The sequence below is a fragment of the Phyllopteryx taeniolatus genome, chromosome 1, assembly GCF_024500385.1.
Source record: "Phyllopteryx taeniolatus isolate TA_2022b chromosome 1, UOR_Ptae_1.2, whole genome shotgun sequence".
Classification (NCBI taxonomy): Eukaryota; Metazoa; Chordata; class Actinopteri; order Syngnathiformes; family Syngnathidae; genus Phyllopteryx; species Phyllopteryx taeniolatus.
In genome coordinates this window covers 476,307-493,512 of record NC_084502.1, presented here as the reverse complement: position 1 = coordinate 493,512, position 17,206 = coordinate 476,307, and the positions used below count along the sequence as shown (strand labels likewise).

The following is a 17,206-nucleotide window of genomic DNA, read 5'->3' as shown; positions in this document are numbered from 1 at the left end:
AAAAGAAGTTTATTGGACATACTTTCCCTCCGTGTTCAGGGCTTGTTAAGAATGCAGGTGTTTTTTTGCTGCTGATGCAGTACTTTCCGAGCTGTTCGCGGGTAGCCAATCAACAATCTGCTTTTTTCTTTTCATTTGCTTTGCAGCCAGCCTCACGACATCCTTGCAGTTACTGAGGAAGTCAAATATGTTTGCTACTCGCACATACATTTGCTGATTTGATCGTGAAACCTCTTTACCACGTTCCAGACCGTACGACCATAGAGGGTAGAAACATTTCTTCTCCTTTTCGTTTTACCCATACTACATGCTTTAAGCACATTTAAACTGATTAAAACAAAGTTTTCAAACACATTTCAAACGTATTTGAAGCCCAAAACAAAAACCCCAAAACAATTTCAATCATGAAATGTACAGGAAATACTGCGTGTATTGTTTTGTTTGTGTACATGTGCCTTGAAGGCGATGTGGCCGAACCTGACCGAAGTGTCGCGGAATGTGCGTGGTCGGCGACTAGTTTTTAGTTGAGTGGCCGATCGCTCGCCCACTGATTTTGCAGCGATTCAAAATTCAGATTTTTGTTGCACGATGAAGCAACGTCGCAGCCAATCAAAATGCACATTAGATTTTAGACACGCCCAAAACACATTTCTGGGTTCCGGGCCGCCGCCAAGACATACAAATAAAGTGCGCCCTCGCATACTCGCTTTTCATCCCCTACAAATTGTGGGGCTCCACTGTATAGTATAGATACTTTAGTATCAAAGATCTTACTGAGCCAAAATGGAGAACCGACATCCTGCATTTCCACTTCTGCAATCGCCCTCGCCAACGAGGACGTGACCTTCCTGAGCGACGCAGCCGGAGTCTGGGAGGCGGTACTCGCCGTCACCCAGAATTCCCCGGTACGAGCTGAAGCGGCAGAACGACAGGAAGCGTGACCCGAGCACGATGACAGCGCGGGTGGCTATTTGCGACGTTTCTGTCGCGTTTCCTGTTGCTTGTTTGGTCAGAAGGCAGCGCGGCGGGCGAGCGGGCGGGCGGTTGGCACGTCCGCCTCGCACTTTTGAGCTTTTGGGTTTCGGATCTTGACTACGGCCTTCCTGTGTGAAGTTCGCAAGTCAACATACCTGAAAAATCGACTGAAGTACAGTAACGTAGTCCAGCGGTGCCTTGAGACGTGACCCGCCTTTTCTCATTTTTTCGAGATACGAGCCGTCGGTCGGACAATTTTTTTTGCCTCGACCTGTGAGCAAAAATTTTAGATACGCGCGCTGTATGGTGTCAGGGAACGCAACTCGATTTACTTCACAACAAGCAGGAGTTTGGCAAAAATGTAACAATTCTTGAAAAATAAGTGGCGTCAAGCTTTTTAATGCCACGCCCACCTGAAGTTTACAAATAAACAGAATTACATTGTTCTGTATTTAAAACAACCACATCGCATTGCCTTAATGTGCGCTAGCTTACTGCTAACACAATGTGGAATGCCATAGACGGGCTCACAAATAGCAACTGTGTGAGTCTTGTAATGCTTTGAATAACAGATATTTGAATATAAACAATGCAGCAACAGACATAGATGGACAATATAACAATACTCACAGGTATTTAATATATTATTATTGCAGCTTACTGAGTCACTTACAGTCGTTGTGAAACTCTTCTTCGTTTGTGTCTGCATGACTCTAGTTAACTGCCCCCCAGTGGCCAAGTCATGGAACCCAAAAGGAACCGCAAAGAATTAATCATGACGCACAAATGGTTGAATTCTTTCTATTCTATTCTATCAAAATATGTTATTACTATGTTTTTTATAAAGTGCTAGAGGGCTATTTTCCTTGAAAAAAAGACGACAAAAAATGTTTTTGGGGGAGCATGGAACGGATTAACGGCATTTCCATTCATTTCAATGAGATGCGAGTGTTTTGAGTCACAAGCGTGGTCACCGAGTGAATTAAGCTTGTATCCTGACGTTCGTGAAAGTCCAAATTTGTCTTGTCTTTGTCTGATCCAGGCACAAGGCAGAAGTGGTGCTTATTTACTTGAAGGAAGACTCGAGACCTCAAGATGGACGACCTCTGACCTCCACTTTCAAAGCGCAAGCTTTAAAGGCACCAGATTGTGCGTCATGTTTGTTCTGGTAAAAACCTCATGTGGAGTTTTGGCCCTCTCTGCCATCTTCCTTCCTTCCGCTTTTGTCAGTCTGAACTTTTTGGTGCGACGCTGTTTAAGAATTACAGAGACAAAAATCATGTTTGACATGCAGACTCATCCTCGTCCTGCCTTTTCTTCCACACCGGTGCAGTTCCCCAACGAGACCGGCAGAGCGATTGTGAACCTCCTTGCTGCTTTGGGCCTTTGGCCGCAGACGCGCTCGTTGTCAGCCTCCGCACAATCGAGCGTGAGAGCGGCTTGCGTTCGTCTTCCTGTGGAGAACGGCAATAAATGCCCGAAAAATGGCAATTTTGAAGCTGGCTTAGAACATTGCGAGTAGCAGGTCGTCGCCCTCCTGCCAGGTGCTTCCTCTCGACTTCAGGATGCGGAACAATCTTGCTGTGTGTCTTGTGAGAAAACGATGTCCGCTTGGAATCAAGCGCCTAACTGACTTCCATCGCGTGCTGCCAAAAGGGAGAACGAAGCGAACGTGAACTGCGTGCCGTCTTCTGATCTTCCCACTTGGGCTCGTGTTTGATCCCATCGACATTTTGATCCTCCGCGGAGACGCCTCAAACGGTTCTGTGACTTCCTCGTTTTAAAACAGAGTCTGCTCTGTATTACGCCCGATGTGTGAGTGCACATAAACAAATGTGACGCGGCATGACTCGGCTGTATAACAGCTGATGTCTTTCCGGTTGATAATGCTCAGTATTGACGGACACGTTAGCGAGGTAACCCATTAGCACAACACGACGGAATGTTTGGCTGTAGCTTAGAGCGCTGTGTTTTACAGTAACACAATCCAAAAATGACACACAGCTCTCAATTTGATGCAGTACATTTCTACAATTTCTACAACTTTAGCCTGTTTTTTTTTTTGTTTTTTTTTGGGAGGGAGGGTTCATTTTCGAAATCAAATCCATTATTTAACCAAGATTAATGTTTTAAGATGTGTTTAAAAGAGTATTAAACTCGTTTGGTTTCGTAGTTTGTGGTATGTTTACGGCTTTTATGATAGGCAATTATAACCATTTTTCGGATGGCGTCAAATTGTCACGGTTTCTGCTATTGGCGGGAGGCCTCACGGTCCCGCTGCACCTAAATTGTGACCATGAATGTACAACCCCAATTCCAATGAAGTTGGGACATTGCGTTAAACAAAAATAAAAACAGAATACAATGATTTGCAAATCATGTTCAACCTATATTTAATTGAATACACTACAAAGACAAGATAGTTAATGAACTTTCAATAAACTTGATTGTTTTTAGCAAATAATCGTGACCTTAGACTTTTATGGCTGCAACACGTTCCAAAAAGGCTGGGACAGGGTCATGTGTTACATCACCTTTTCTTTTAACAACATTTGGGAACTGGGGACACTAATTGTTGAAGCTTTGTAGGTGGAATTCTTTCCCATTCTTGCCCGATGTACAGCTTCAGCCCCTCAACAGTCCGGGGTCTCCGTTGTCGTATTTTACGCTTCATAATGCGCCACACATTTTCAATGGCAGACGGGTCTGGACTGCAGGCAGGCCAGTCTAGTACCCGCACTCTTTTACTACGAAGCCACGCTGTTGTAACACGTGCAGAATGTGGTTTGGCATTGTCTTGCTGAAATAAGCAGGGGCGTACATGAAAAAGACGTCGCTTGGATGGCAGCATGTTTCTCCAAAACCTGTATGTACCTTTCAGCATTAATGGTGCCTTCACAGATGTGTAAGTTACACATGCTATTGGCACTAACACAGCCCCATACCATCACAGATGCTGGCTTTTGAACTTTGTGTCCATAACAGTCTGGATGGTTCTTTTCTTCTTTGTCCCAGAGGACACGACGTCCACAATTTCCAAAAACAATTTGAAATGTGGACTCGTCGGACCACAGAACACTTTTCCACTTTGCATCTTGCAATTGTACGTTAAGGAACATTGTCCTTAAACCGTTGGACTATTTTCTCCCGCACTTGTTCCCAAAGAGGTGAACCTCACCCCATCTTTGCTTATGAATGACCGAGCAATTCAGGTAAGCTCCTTTTCTACGCAATCATGGCACCCACCTCTTCCCAATGAGCCTGTTCACCTGTGGGATGTTCCAAACACGTGTTTGATGAGCATTCCTCAACTTTCTGTCTTTTTTGCCACCAGCTTTTTTGCAACGTGTTGCAGCCATAAAATTCCAAGTTAATGATTATTTGCTAAAAACAATAAAGTTGATCAGTTTGAACATGAAATATCTTGTCTTTATCGTGTATTCAATTAAATATAGGTTGAACGTGATTTGCAAATCATTGTATTCTATTTTAATTTATGTTTAACACAACGTCCCAACTTCATTGGAATTGGAGTTGTACAGTATGTCGCCTTGACTTAAGCATATCGGAGATTTCACCAAAATGAGCCAACACAATGCAACAGAAGAGAAGCAAGTGCAGGCAAGTGTGTGTGTGTGTGCGTGTTTATTATTGATTAGGCCGACATTGCAAGCGAGAGGTGCTGACCTGCTTTCAGTCTGCTCCTGCCGTTTCACCACATGAGCAACAAGGAATTTGCAAGGGTGTGCGTCAGCATCTGGAGCATGCGAGCGCTCACATTAACACGCCACATCCTGTCGTGTCGTTCTTTTATTTCTCCTCACATAATTCCTGCAGCTATCTGACTTGCCGTCCAAACGGGGACCAAGGGTCGCAGGGGTCACAAAGGTGGGTGCTGATAATGAGGAGGCCGAAAGTGTTAAACAGCTGTGGGAAGTGCTTTACTTTAGTAGCTTTTTTACTTGCGTAAAGGAGTTGAATCTGCAATTCTTCAGACTATTTTATTTTTTTGTATCCATACTTCTATCCATTAGTAGCCATACTTCTAATTAAGTACAGCGCGTGAGTACTTTTGTGTTAAAAGTGTCGTCTCATACTACAGGCCCAAAGAATGAGAATTCCAGGACGTGTGGAATTCAAACTTCCTCGCACAGCGGAAACGACGCGAGCGGAGGAGAAGAGGACACAGGAGGAAACTTGAAGGACGTCAAAGCGCCGAGCGACATGTTCACTTGGAAATCGGGTGCGGCACCGCGATTGCTTATCAGCGAGGTAAATGCTTAACTACAGTATGTGTGCTCACTGTAGTTTACACCTTTGTACGAGGTCAACCATAACAAACGACATTTCCGCGTTTGCCGAGCCAGCCCAACAAATGTGGAGCCCTAGGAGACGATCTTAAAACTTAATAGTAATTATTCGTTTTAATATACTGTAATTGTAGCGAAAATATATTTTTCCCAATTTTGTGGCACCCCCTGGTGGCTATGCCTATATTGCCTAATGGGCTAGCCAGCTCTGCGTGTTGAACTTAACATTCTTGACGCCCAATTTGTATTTTTTGTTAGAGCTGATCTTTTTGTCGTCGATATTGCAAACACAAAGGCGACGTGTAATTTGAACGGAATGCGTCCGTGAAGTGACACGCATGCGCACAAAACACGACGTCACGTGGCGCAGTGTGTTTACGGAAATAAATATGGCCCCTTGTCATGACGCATTTGTGGCAATTTGCAGGATTTGGTGCAACTGGAGCCAGAATTTTCCTGTATTTCTTTTGGCCTAGGACTGTTTTCTGCTCTATCGTCCAATGGTTGTTTCAGGAATATGATCAGTCGCCCTTACGACATTTTCACATCCTGCGCCATCAGCTAGCGTTCGGATCGCTCCATCTCAGCCTTTCACGGCCACCGCTGCGCGCGGCAAGTTGTTTCATGCCCGCGGCGACGCGGCGTAACCATGGTGACGTCTGGCCGATCACACCCCCGAAGTGGGAGCCCACCAAACGTGGCGGGAGCGTCAGTCACAACAGATCAACCTTCAGGGCCGAACGACGGAAAAAAAAAAAGTTCCCTCCGTCATGTGGGATCACACTCAAGGTCACGGCGCGTGTCTTTGTGATGCGTGGGCGAGCGACGACACGCACACACACGCTTGTCAAATTACATTAACACAACTTCAACGTCAACCTCCATCTTGCACTCACTGCGAACACTGTTGACCAGCATCCTGAGATTCATTTTGTTCACGTGTGCTGGGAACGTGTATTAGGTTTTGTGTATGTATTGGTGGTAAATACTGACATTACTGTAATGAAGTCGATTTTTCCGGTATCTGTACTTTGGTTGGGTATTTATTTTCTGACGACTTTTTACTTTGACTCCCTACATTTGAAAACATAAGTGTACTTTAGCGAACCCCCATTCTATCTTTGCTCACTGCTCACCATGCATACCACCACCCGCACTCTCCGTTGTTCCAGCTGTTTTATTAACGTCTTCGCTCCCTAAGTCCGCACGACGTTCGGTGGAGCTTCTTTTCCATTTTCTGCCCCAAACGACTGGAACACCGTGCCACAAATAACAAAACTCACCTCATTCCTCCTCATATCATCATTTAAAAAGTGAGGGAAGAATACTGTACATACGTGCTGCACCTGTTTTTAGCCTGTTTGTAACCTTTTATTCACCACCACGTGCTATGATGTCAGTCTCTCGCTCTCTTTTGTGTGTTTGTGCTGCGTGTTCAGCGCCAGGGGCGGGGCCATCACAAGCAGGAACTGATACAGCAGACCCCCAAGCAGTCAGCAGAGTGCAGAGAGCGCCACCTCTTGGAGCAGGGACATCATGGCAGGCCGCATGCTAGTAAAATTCCATTCCCACAGAGCAGGAACCCGCGAGGGCCGCAGTGAAATTATTTGACGAGATCCAAAAGAATAGCGGTCTTGTGCCGTCAACAATAGGGAGGCGGCCATTTGTTGTCGACGCTGACCCCCCCTTTCCTAAGTGACCCTCCTCCACATCGACCGGGAGACATTCCCGAATATATTAAAGCGAGCAGTTCGCCATTACTGGCACCGAAAGCTTTTAGAAGCCGCCCGCCGGCTTCCTCCCAGGAGCCTTCGCTGCATATATATCCGAGGAGCTTACTTCCAAAATAATACGTGGACGGTGATGTCATACCCCAGGTTACGTAATCGCCCTCGCGGGCTTCATGACATATGTTCTGAAAACATTTGGGAAGTCTACTGACCTGAGAGTGTATTTTGCTTCATTTAAACAAAGACCAAAATAGACGCATTGGGATATTCAACATTCAGTCATTCATTCATCATCCGTTCCGCTTCTCCTCAATAGGGCCTATCGCAGCGATCTCCGGGCGAGAGGCGGGGTACACCCTGAACCGGTCGCCAGCCGATCGCAGGGCACATCCAAACAAACAATCATTGGCACTCACAGTCACACCTACGGGCAATTTAGAGTCTTCAGTCAACCCACATCGCATGTTTTTGGGATGTGGGAGGAAACCGCCGTACCCGGAGAAAAGCCACTCAGGCATGGGGAAAAACATGCAAACTCCACATAGGCGGGGCCGGGATTTGAACCCCGGTCCTCAGAACTGTGAGGCAGATGTGCTAACCAGTTGTCCACCGTGCCGCCTGACAAAAAAAACATAACCCATTTAAATAAAATACATCATACTCACCAGAGTACTTGTTTTGCTAGTCATACTTGAATTACGCTCAATACCAGTGAGTGGCGCTAATGTACTTCAGCGCCATTTTGCCAACCACTATTAAGACCGAAGAAGAATATCGCAGATGGACTTCCGTTTCCCGGAGCGGCTTTCATGCGACAGCAGCACCACCTGGCGGCTGATTTACGCAGTGCCCTCCTTTGAAACGAACATGGCCGCTGCGGTGCGGACAACAATTCAGTTTGGGGATTTTAGCTATGGAAGTGACAAAGTTCAGGTACTCGCAACACTCACACATTAGTTTTAGATGCCCATATCTTCACAAAATGCTCGTTGTACTTGTATTTCATTGTCGTGACACATGTCACAAGTCCAGTAAAAGGAAACCAAATGCAGATTACATTAACAACCTAAATTCTATCTGATGAAGGTGTTTTAATTTTTTCTCAACAATCTATTGTCTTCATTTTATAACATTTCTCTTGGCTGCAGAGTTTAAAGCGGCTGTGTTAGTTATATTGTTTTATCCAATCAGATTCGAGCCCCTATGTGTTGCCACGTCAATCTAATCTGCCCCGGGCCGTCACAACCAGTAGTGTTGGCCGATGTAACTTCAACGATATATGTATTCATAAGAATACAGAAGACCATCCCTGTTGAATAGTTGAGCCACATGTACAATGTTGTTATTAAACCACTCCTCAATGAAAAGGAATTTGTGTTGAAACAAAATGTCTTTGTTGTTCCGTATATAATATGTACGAGGGGAATAGTTGTGTTTGAAGATGAGGGTCCATGAGGGGAAGGCCTGACGGATTTTTTACAGATCACGTAGAAGCCACTGGTTTAACTTTTTTTTCAGTTCTTTGTAAGATAGGATTGAAATTAAGGGACGTTCATCTTTGTTGATCTTTGGTAACTGCGATACCCAAGTAAACAATCTCCCGCAAATTGGCACGCCGAGGAGCCTCAAATTCCATCTCCGACTCTCGCGCTCCAATTCGGAAACCCGGCTCACCGTCCTCAACACGGAATTTTCATTTATTTCCATTCTTTTCCCCATATGATTGACCTTTTCATTTAATGCTTTGATTTCACTTCGTACCTCATCCAATATTTTCTCGAGGGTGTCGTTTCTACTGTTGATGAGATCAGCCAAAGATCGAACGGCATCGGTCGGGCAGAGAGCGCATTCTCGGTCAATTTGGGACAGTGTTGGTTTCTTCGAGAGTGGGGGCTTGCTTGGAGTTAGCGGTAAGGGTGGGAAATCATCATCAACCATGCTGGTCGTCATGCTCTGGCGGTTTTGTCCCGATTTCTTAGACATTCTAAATGAATTACAAGCTGTATTGTACTAAGATAACTAGAATTGGTCACAGATGACTTATATAAGGCCTTTTAATACAAAAGTATGGTTGAAAAAAGAACTTTGGTGCTGAACGCCGCCATCTTGAACGGGTCTCTTAATTGGCGTCTTGAGGCCAGCTAGCCGGCCCGCAATAACGTCATCGTTTTCCTTCCTCTGATTGGTTGGTCAGAGCATGCCAAGTTTGACTCGCATAACACAATAGTGGTTCTCAACAGTTGTCACACTGGGAGCCACATTTTCCTATTGTTGCAAAGTCCTACAGAAGAATATACGTGTGTACAGGAATGCAGTTCACAATAAGATTTCCAGTGTTTGCTTAATTGCGATCATATGAATGAACAGTAGTGCGAATATATAAGTGGAAATTTTTACATAGTATTTTTCAGTATTTGACTCACGTACTCTGAAAGGTACACGAGTGTAAAAAGTACAAATCAATCTGTTTGCAAGTGTTCGGAAAGTAAAATGTCAGGAAAAAATAACACTTGAGTGAAGTAGATACCAGAATATCAAAGATACAGTGACAAAATATTTGTACTTTACTTCCCACCAGTGGAATTCAAAGTCTGGAATGGCAGAAACAGAGCAAGAGGCCTCGTCGTCGTGCTCCTCGTCGTCGTGCTCCTCGTCGTCGTCTTCCGTGGCTGAGGTCGATCACGCAGAAGGCGCCGCGGCCTCCTTGAGGTCCAAATGCGTTGGGCTGCTCGCCTCCGCCCTCCACCTCGAGGCGCCCGACGGCGACAAGGCCACGGAGCTGGCCGCGCAGGTCGAGCGGCACGTCCGCCGCATCCACGCGTCCGATCGGGTCAAATACAAAGCCTGCGTGAGGAGCAAAGTGGCCAACTTGAGGAATCCAAAAAACGGCCACCTCCGCCAGGGCCTGGCGAGCGGCTCCCTGACTCCGGAGGCCTTCGCCCGCATGACGGCGGAGGAGATGGCCTGCGCCGAGCTCCGGCAACTGAGGGAGGAGTACTCGTCTCGCGGCGTGAGCGAGCGGCAGCTTCCTCGCGGGCCAGAGGGGACGGCGACGCGGCGGCTCCGATGCCGGCGCTGCGGCGGCTTCGACTGCACGGTGACGCGGCTGAACAGAGGGGTGCTGTTCCTGCCGGCGTGGGCGCGGCAGGGAGGCCCCGATGACCCGGCCGTGACCTTTGTGACCTGCAGCCGTTGTGGGCAGCGGTGGTACCACAGCGGCTGGCTCTGCCTCTGACTTTTTTTACGGATCCAGCTTTTCTTAGACGAGTGGTTCTCAACTCTTGTTACGGCTGTAAGCCCGATTGCATTGTTTTCAATTCATTTGTGTTTGCGTACACACACACAAACATATATAAATATATATATATATACATATAGGGTTTTAATATATTTCTTTTGCTAATACTATTGAAGAGCCTCATGAAGTTTGTTTGTTTGTGATGAATAATGAAACTATTGAATACAGGCATTTATGTGACATGGGTTTATGATTGTGTCCGAGCTAGAAGCATGGTGTCAAAAGTTTTGGTGACGATTCTTTGTGTTGTTACAGAGCACACTAATAATAATAATTAAAAAAAATGAATCCAAGCAGAATATTAGTCTTCTTTAACTTGTCACTCTTGAACATTTGAAGTCCTGGAGATGTCATACAGACCCCACTTTTTTGGGGGGTTTGTTTTTTGTTATCCTCTTCGTTTAAATCGCTTTGCTGCCATCTTGTGGTTTTAATAGGGAAATTACAAATCCCTCTGGGGCAATTATCAGTGGACTTTTGCTATTCTGTTATTTATTTTGTATTTTAACTATTGCTGTCTCCGCTGTCATTTAATGAATTATACATGATTTTAAAAAATGAAAATGAATTATTTGTGTTACATATAGTACATTTGAACTTTTCTTCTTTTTGAAATGTACCTTATCGATGAACCATTTGGCCCATTTGTCCAGTTTAAAACTCAAATATGGCCTTTAGCACAAAAGTTGACACACCCCTGAATGACGCGTGGCGTGTCGCACAAAAGCCCTCCCAAGACCACATGAGCAGAACTCGGAACCTCGCAACTGTGAGGCTGCGAATGAATAAATCCAACTCGAGATGCGTCATGTGATCAGGCATGGGACCCTCAACGAAAACGAGCAGAATGTGAATCTTTCAAAGCGAAACAGCCTGAGGTCCTTCCGACAACGTGGTACACGCACACACACCAATCAATGACTAGTATTAACTATTACTGTCCTTGTTTATCCTTTTTTTTAGGGTTGTGCCAGCATTACTAAGTATCCTCATCTTTGCTGAAAGCTGCTAAATGTTATTTTGCATCTTGTTCATTCTTAGTGACTTTTGTGTGATGTGGAATTCAGCTGTCATTGTGAGTTTTCGATTTGCGTTTGTTCAAGAAGACAAATGTATTGAGACAGTGCTTCAATTGAATGTTTCCCTTACGCAGTGGAAGCTACACGATTTGTCGGGGCAAATATGTCCAAGTGACAAAACGCTTGCACGTGACTAGCCGGAATTGAACAGTTCAGAAGTCGTTTTCGCTTTCGTCTTTGCGTGTATCTGGCAATTGCTGTGATGTATTAGCCAGCATTACTGTACTCCTAAATCTTTTTTTTTTTGTCTCTGGCCTTTCAACTCAAGTATTTTCAGAAGGAATTTACAGGATGCAGCCTTTAAAACGAAAAAGTCTTTCCTCTCAAGATTGTGAGCCGACAGCATCTGGCTTGTCCTTTTGCTATTTGTGTGGAAAAAAAAAAAAAAAAAAAAAAGGATTTCACCCTTTCAGTCATGATGGCGAGCCATCAGTGCCGCACGGATAAATGCATGAAATCGCCAATATTTACACTGGATTCCTGTGAGTTCAAGAATAGATTTTAAAATCCAGTTTTAATTGATTCAATTTGATCAAAAATGAATGGAATCTTGTTTTTATTCATTATTGATTTCGCTCGGTGTATGATGGATGGTGCTGGGCGCCCGACTGGTTGGCACATGTGTCTCCCAGTTCTGAGGAGCGTGATTCGATCCCCGGCCCCGCCTGTGTGGCGTTTGCATGTTCTCCCCGTGCCTGCGTGGCTTTTCTCCGGGCACTTTGTTTCTATGTGCCCTGCGATTGGCTGGCGACCGGTTCGGGGCGTGCCCCGCCTCTCGCCCGAAGATAGATGGGATGGGCTCCAGCACGCCGGCGACAGAAAACGGATGGATGATGGCGCCATGCAAGTCGACTTGCCTCTTGGCCTATAAAAGGCTTGAAAACTTGCATTTTGAAAATGTACAGGATACATTTCAGCGCTACAGAAAAGTGCAAACCAGAGAAAAGTCACATTCAAGTCAGACATGCATGACTTATTCCATCTCTCACAGCTTCCACGGCGAACTGTTCTCCACAGTAAATGTGCATGTGAGATGCACACAAAGGCTCTATTTTATTTATAATTTTTTTTTCCAAGGGGTATAACAAAAAAGTGTGGCAGCTTGCACATGACGAGTGGAGGCATGACCCAAACCCGGGCGGGGCTCTTTTTTTGTTGCCGTCCTTTTGAATCCACATGCAGGGCTCTTATGAGCGTCCCGGGTCCGGTCAGCGGCGGCACACTCGAGCGGAGTGCACTTCCAGGCAGGACACGGCGCAGCAAGTCAACGTGCAAGGTAGCTTTCCAATGTTACGGTCAAACCGCATCATGTATATGCATTTTCTCCCTTACATTTGACTGGCAAAAGATGAATGCAATTTGAATATTTGAATGTGCGTTGATGGGAAGTACGTCACCTGTGTTGGCAATCTTACCCTGTTGAAAATCTAAAAGTAGTGTGAAATAGTTTTTCACTCTCTCAAAGTAATGTAACTGATTACATTTGAGGACTTTTCTTAATTTGGAACGAATGATTCCTGTAGCGGATTAAAACTCACTCACTGCCATTGACGGCTGTTGAATTCAAATATCCACGTTGACATGGAGGAGTGGCAGAAAATTTTCTGTCTACAAATAATAAACTGATAACAAAACAGGATGTAATGTAAATCGATAATACAAATGTGTTTGTTGGTACAATGTGGAAAGGCACCATAAAAAGTTGACGTAATTCAGGATTTTGGTGGCCCTAAACGAGATTTTATGAGGCCCCAAAACACTATTAGCGTGCCCCACATTGCGCAATACGCTCGAACCCGATCGGGCCCCGCCAGTGCATAAAAATCAGAGTTGCCGACTCCCCCCCCCCCCGCACGTGGCGCGATCGGACACATGGATACCCTGCACCCATAGTATCCACGTTTGATGCTGTACGTATATACAGCATATTGTACTTCATCACATTTATGAAAGCGTGAAAAATACATTTGTAGTTAAGGAAGAAGCAGGACACGTGAGAATAAAAGCCAAAGTGAGGCTATTTGAAAGGTGCCTCGCTGGGTGCGTGCCGTTCACGTACATTTGGCTTTTTCATCCACAGGCACATTAGACATTGTAAATATAGTTAAGTATTGATATAAAACCATATTTTACGCTTTATATACTCCAATTATTTGGCTTGGGGCAGCGCAGCGGCCGTTCTGTCTTTCTCGCTTCAAACCAGGAAATGTATTTTCAGCTTTAGCGAAAACTTGAGTGCATTTTGATCAGCTGTAAGCTGCGACGATGATGCGGCAGTGGGACGAGTGTTTAAATTTGTCCATATCTTAAAATGTATTTTTATTGTGTCTATTTATTTGTATTGATTTATGAATGGATTCAATATGCTCTTGTTGTTTTGACGTGTTTTTAGATGTATTTATCGCAATCCCTTTGGTCTCAGTTGGGTTCCTAACTTGGGCTTCCTTGTTTTGTTTTGTGTGTGTTTTTTTTTTTTATGTTATACGATGCTGATATTGCGGTGTACTGTTTTTTTAAAGGTGCTAAACAAATAAAGTCATTGTTAATAATAAAGATATTATGCAGCGATGTTGTAGCGGTCAAAACAAATTTTCCTCTGGGACAATAAAGTTCATCCCAATTCTGATTATGAGTACTACATTTCATAAAAACGCTTTATTTCTTTACATTGCCTCTCATTATTAACAACACGTGATGAAAGAAATGTTTTTTTTGGGGGGGGGGCTGGATTAGATTAATGGCATTTCAATTCATTTCAGTGGGGGAAATCAATTTGAGTCATTGAGTAAGATTTACGAAAGAATTGAGTTAGAAACTTGTTGAGGGACGGATCTAAACTCGTAAGGTGGCGCTGTGTTGACCTTTGGCTTAGGTCACTCGTAATACTTAACGGCACTTAACTTTGTGATCTTTTGCATCCACAGCGGCTGTAAGCCCGTGCCGCTGTCGCCCGCCTGAAGCCATGACCTCCAAGTCACCTCTGCTCAAGGTCATTCTCTTGGGCGACGGCGGCGTCGGCAAGTCGTCCCTCATGAACCGCTACGTTAGCGAGAAGTTTGACTGCAAGCTCTTCCACACCATCGGCGTGGAGTTCCTCAACAAGGAGCTGGAGGTGGACGACCAAAGTGTCACGCTGCAGATCTGGGACACGGCGGGCCAGGAGCGCTTCCGCAGCCTGCGCACGCCCTTCTACCGCGGCTCCGACGGCTGCTTGCTCACCTTCGGCGTGGACGACGCGCAGAGCTTCCGCAACCTGGCCAACTGGAAGAAAGAGTTCGCCTACTACGCCGACCTCAAGGAGCCCCACGCGTTCCCCTTCGTGGTGCTGGGCAACAAAGTGGACGTGGACGAACGGCAGGTGTCGGCGGAGGACGCGCGGCGGTGGTGCCGCGACAACGGCGGACTCGCCTACTTTGAGACCAGCGCCAAGGAGGCTACCAACGTGGCGTCGGCCTTCGAGGAGGCGGCTCGTCGGATGCTCGCGCTGGACGAGCGCGACGACCACCTGGTCCACGCCGACACGGTGGACCTGAGCAGGAAGAGCGGCTCGGATTCCGGCTGCTGCTGAAGTCGAGTTGGAACGCGCCTCTCCAGAAGTGCCCATCGTGGCTGCGGCGAGCTATGAACTATCAGACGTCGGTACGGTCAGAACTGGCCCACGGCTCCTTAGGGCCTGAAGCACATTTTAATTTGAGGTAGAAACGCACCAATATCGTACGTCTGTACTCCATAATAAACTCCGATACTCAGACACCGATACCACTTTTCCAGCCTGACATATACCTTCCGGATACTTCCAGCTCGGGCGTGTGGAGAGTCTTACGCTAAAGGTAAACACGTATGCAACACTCGGTTAGGCGACTTGTAATTCACGCTCTGCAAAACCGACCACCAAGTCCGCTCGGCTCCTCGCGAGTTGCGGCGGCACGGGCCCAACGGCGAGCGCCGATGTTCTCCGCCCCCTCACGTCACGCAAGCGACGGTGTGATAACGCATCACTTCACTCGCCCTGTCGCGCTTTTCTTTTACGACTTGTGTTTGCACACTTCATAGTGTCGTTAAGACTCTGAGGTAACTGGCATCTGCATTACGACTTGTAATGTCTGACTGTACGTTCTTCTTCGTCTCTTATTTCTTTTTGTTTCTATGTACTCTTCGTGTATAGTGCCCCTTTGTGTTGAGACTAAGAGAGCACATAATATTTGAGTGAGCTGTGTGGCAAGACTGTTAGAAAACGTTTGCCACGTTCAAGACAAGTTTGTGTTTTGTGTTTCCGAACAAAATTGGATTCAACTAAAACACATTTTTGTCACAGTTGCAAGACTTTATTAAATATCACTACTTGGTAGTCAAATATAAGTACTTTTTTTTTTTTTTTTTTTTTTTTTACTTAAAGGAGGTATGGGTCTTAATGGTCCATATTTCCCTCACAAGTTTGTTTTATTTTTGCTGAAAAAAAGAAACTGGCAGTCATTTCCGATCATATCAATCCATTTTGGAGCAATTGATTGGCTTTGGAACGCCTAAATGGACACGCCCCCCTCATCTCGTTGTGACGTCACCTCTGAACTTTTCAGAAACCAAAAACAAAAAGCAGACAGCTTGCTCGAGTTTCCAAATCGCACTTTGTCCAATCTTATTTTGCTGTCATATACGGTTGCGCGCTCCCTACTCTCCAAAGACGCCGGCTGGTTCCCCTTCTTTCTCAGTTCTTTTTCTTTCCAGGCCCGCGCTTGTCACCAAAACGGATGCGGACATCTTTACGTTTCTCAGGGGATGTCGTCGATCTTTGTCAGCTGTGGGCCTGTGAAGCCCTTTGAGACTCTTTTGTGACGAAGGGCAAAAACAAATCAACTTGACTCGACTGCGAATGCCCACTTCACCCTCGGAAAATATCAGAGGGATCGCCCCGATATTTTGGATTTGATGGACGTAAAGCGTGAGCGTCTTTTGAAACATCTTTGAGCAATGCAAAATTGAACTGACGAAAACCGTTTGCAGGTGCAGAAATGAATGTGCAAGAGTTACCTCCTAGGATGACTTCTTTCCTCAAGGCAGCATTTCAACTTGTCTAAAAAAAATAAAAATAAAAATTAAAAAAAATCCATAAAATGAAAGCTCAGAGGTTCAGTGAGGAAAAGTCATCGGCTTCTGCTCGTGACGTGTCAGGCTGTCACAGGCTGACGTGCCCGGAATGTGGGCGGGACTAAATCATTTATTTCATCCGAAAACCAGCCTAAAATGACTACTTATTCTATTTAGGGGGGATTTTTTTGATGGATGGAATAAGTTCCGTGATTCGGAGGATTAGATCGGCTCTTTTGAAGTGTGATATACTTTTGCCACCTCTCGGCCACAATGAGTTCAATAAATGGCGAAGCTCCTGCACTGTGTTTCGATTTTTGCATCGGAAAAAGTAAAGAGTAATACTTGGAATTGTCCACCAGTGGGCGCTCGAGTGACAAGTGGCGCCTGTGGAACTGCTGAACGTGATGTGGGCTAATTGGGCTCGGTTGCGCTCAGCTGCTTCATTCACTCTGTCCGGACTCCCCTATAACTGTATGTTATGTTTATTTTTTATGTTTGTGTATGACTATATGTCTCATTTCAGTATTCGAGGACAGTTTCCATCCCCCACTCATGACATGTCAACTATGTACAAAATAAAAAAACAACAACATATAGTTGTTGTGTAAATTATACAGCAAAAGTGATACCTAAATATTGTTTTAATATACTCAATAGCGCTTGAGCACCCCAAAGTAGCTTTTCGCTCCCTCTTGACCGACCAACTTACACATCAAATGTAACAGA

At 45.4% G+C, this 17,206-nt stretch overlaps 2 protein-coding genes across 6 annotated transcripts; both read left to right on the top strand.

Annotated features, from left to right (window-relative positions):
- The first annotated feature begins 2,581 nt into the window (after positions 1-2,581).
- On the top strand, positions 2,582-10,606 carry LOC133478108 (transcription elongation factor A N-terminal and central domain-containing protein). Of its 4 annotated transcripts, none has more exons than XM_061773762.1 (3): positions 2,582-2,790; positions 5,078-5,247; positions 9,594-10,606. In XM_061773762.1, exons 1-3 carry the CDS (start codon positions 2,787-2,789, stop codon positions 10,248-10,250), a joined length of 831 nt encoding a protein of 276 aa, XP_061629746.1. In that variant the 5' UTR covers positions 2,582-2,786; the 3' UTR covers positions 10,251-10,606. The 4 variants fall into 4 exon arrangements, with proteins under 4 accessions (XP_061629746.1, XP_061630004.1, XP_061629917.1 ...); XM_061774020.1 differs by lacking the exon at positions 2,582-2,790 and adding an exon at positions 2,875-2,891; XM_061773933.1 differs by lacking the exon at positions 2,582-2,790 and adding an exon at positions 4,524-4,863.
- A 1,557-nt stretch (positions 10,607-12,163) lies between these two features.
- Positions 12,164-17,206, top strand: LOC133478034 (ras-related protein Rab-9A-like). 2 transcript variants are annotated; one of them, XR_009788563.1, is made up of 3 exons: positions 12,164-12,668; positions 14,317-15,087; positions 15,164-17,206. XR_009788563.1 is itself a non-coding variant. In XM_061773591.1 (2 exons), exons 1-2 carry the CDS (start codon positions 12,569-12,571, stop codon positions 14,958-14,960), a joined length of 744 nt encoding a protein of 247 aa, XP_061629575.1. In that variant the 5' UTR covers positions 12,164-12,568; the 3' UTR covers positions 14,961-15,151. The 2 variants fall into 2 exon arrangements, 1 of the variants encoding a protein (XP_061629575.1); XM_061773591.1 differs by lacking the exon at positions 15,164-17,206 and having other exon boundaries at positions 14,317-15,151.

Bases quoted from the DNA above. Each gene is read 5' to 3' on its own strand.
- LOC133478034 (XM_061773591.1), top strand. From the start codon at position 12,569: ATGCAGGGCTCTTATGAGCGTCCCGGGTCCGGTCAGCGGCGGCACACT. The intron at 12,669-14,316 runs GTAGCTTTCCAA...TTGCATCCACAG, and splicing joins GCAGCAAGTCAACGTGCAAG to CGGCTGTAAGCCCGTGCCGC.
- LOC133478108 (XM_061773762.1), top strand. The intron at 5,248-9,593 runs GTAAATGCTTAA...ACTTCCCACCAG, and splicing joins CGCGATTGCTTATCAGCGAG to TGGAATTCAAAGTCTGGAAT.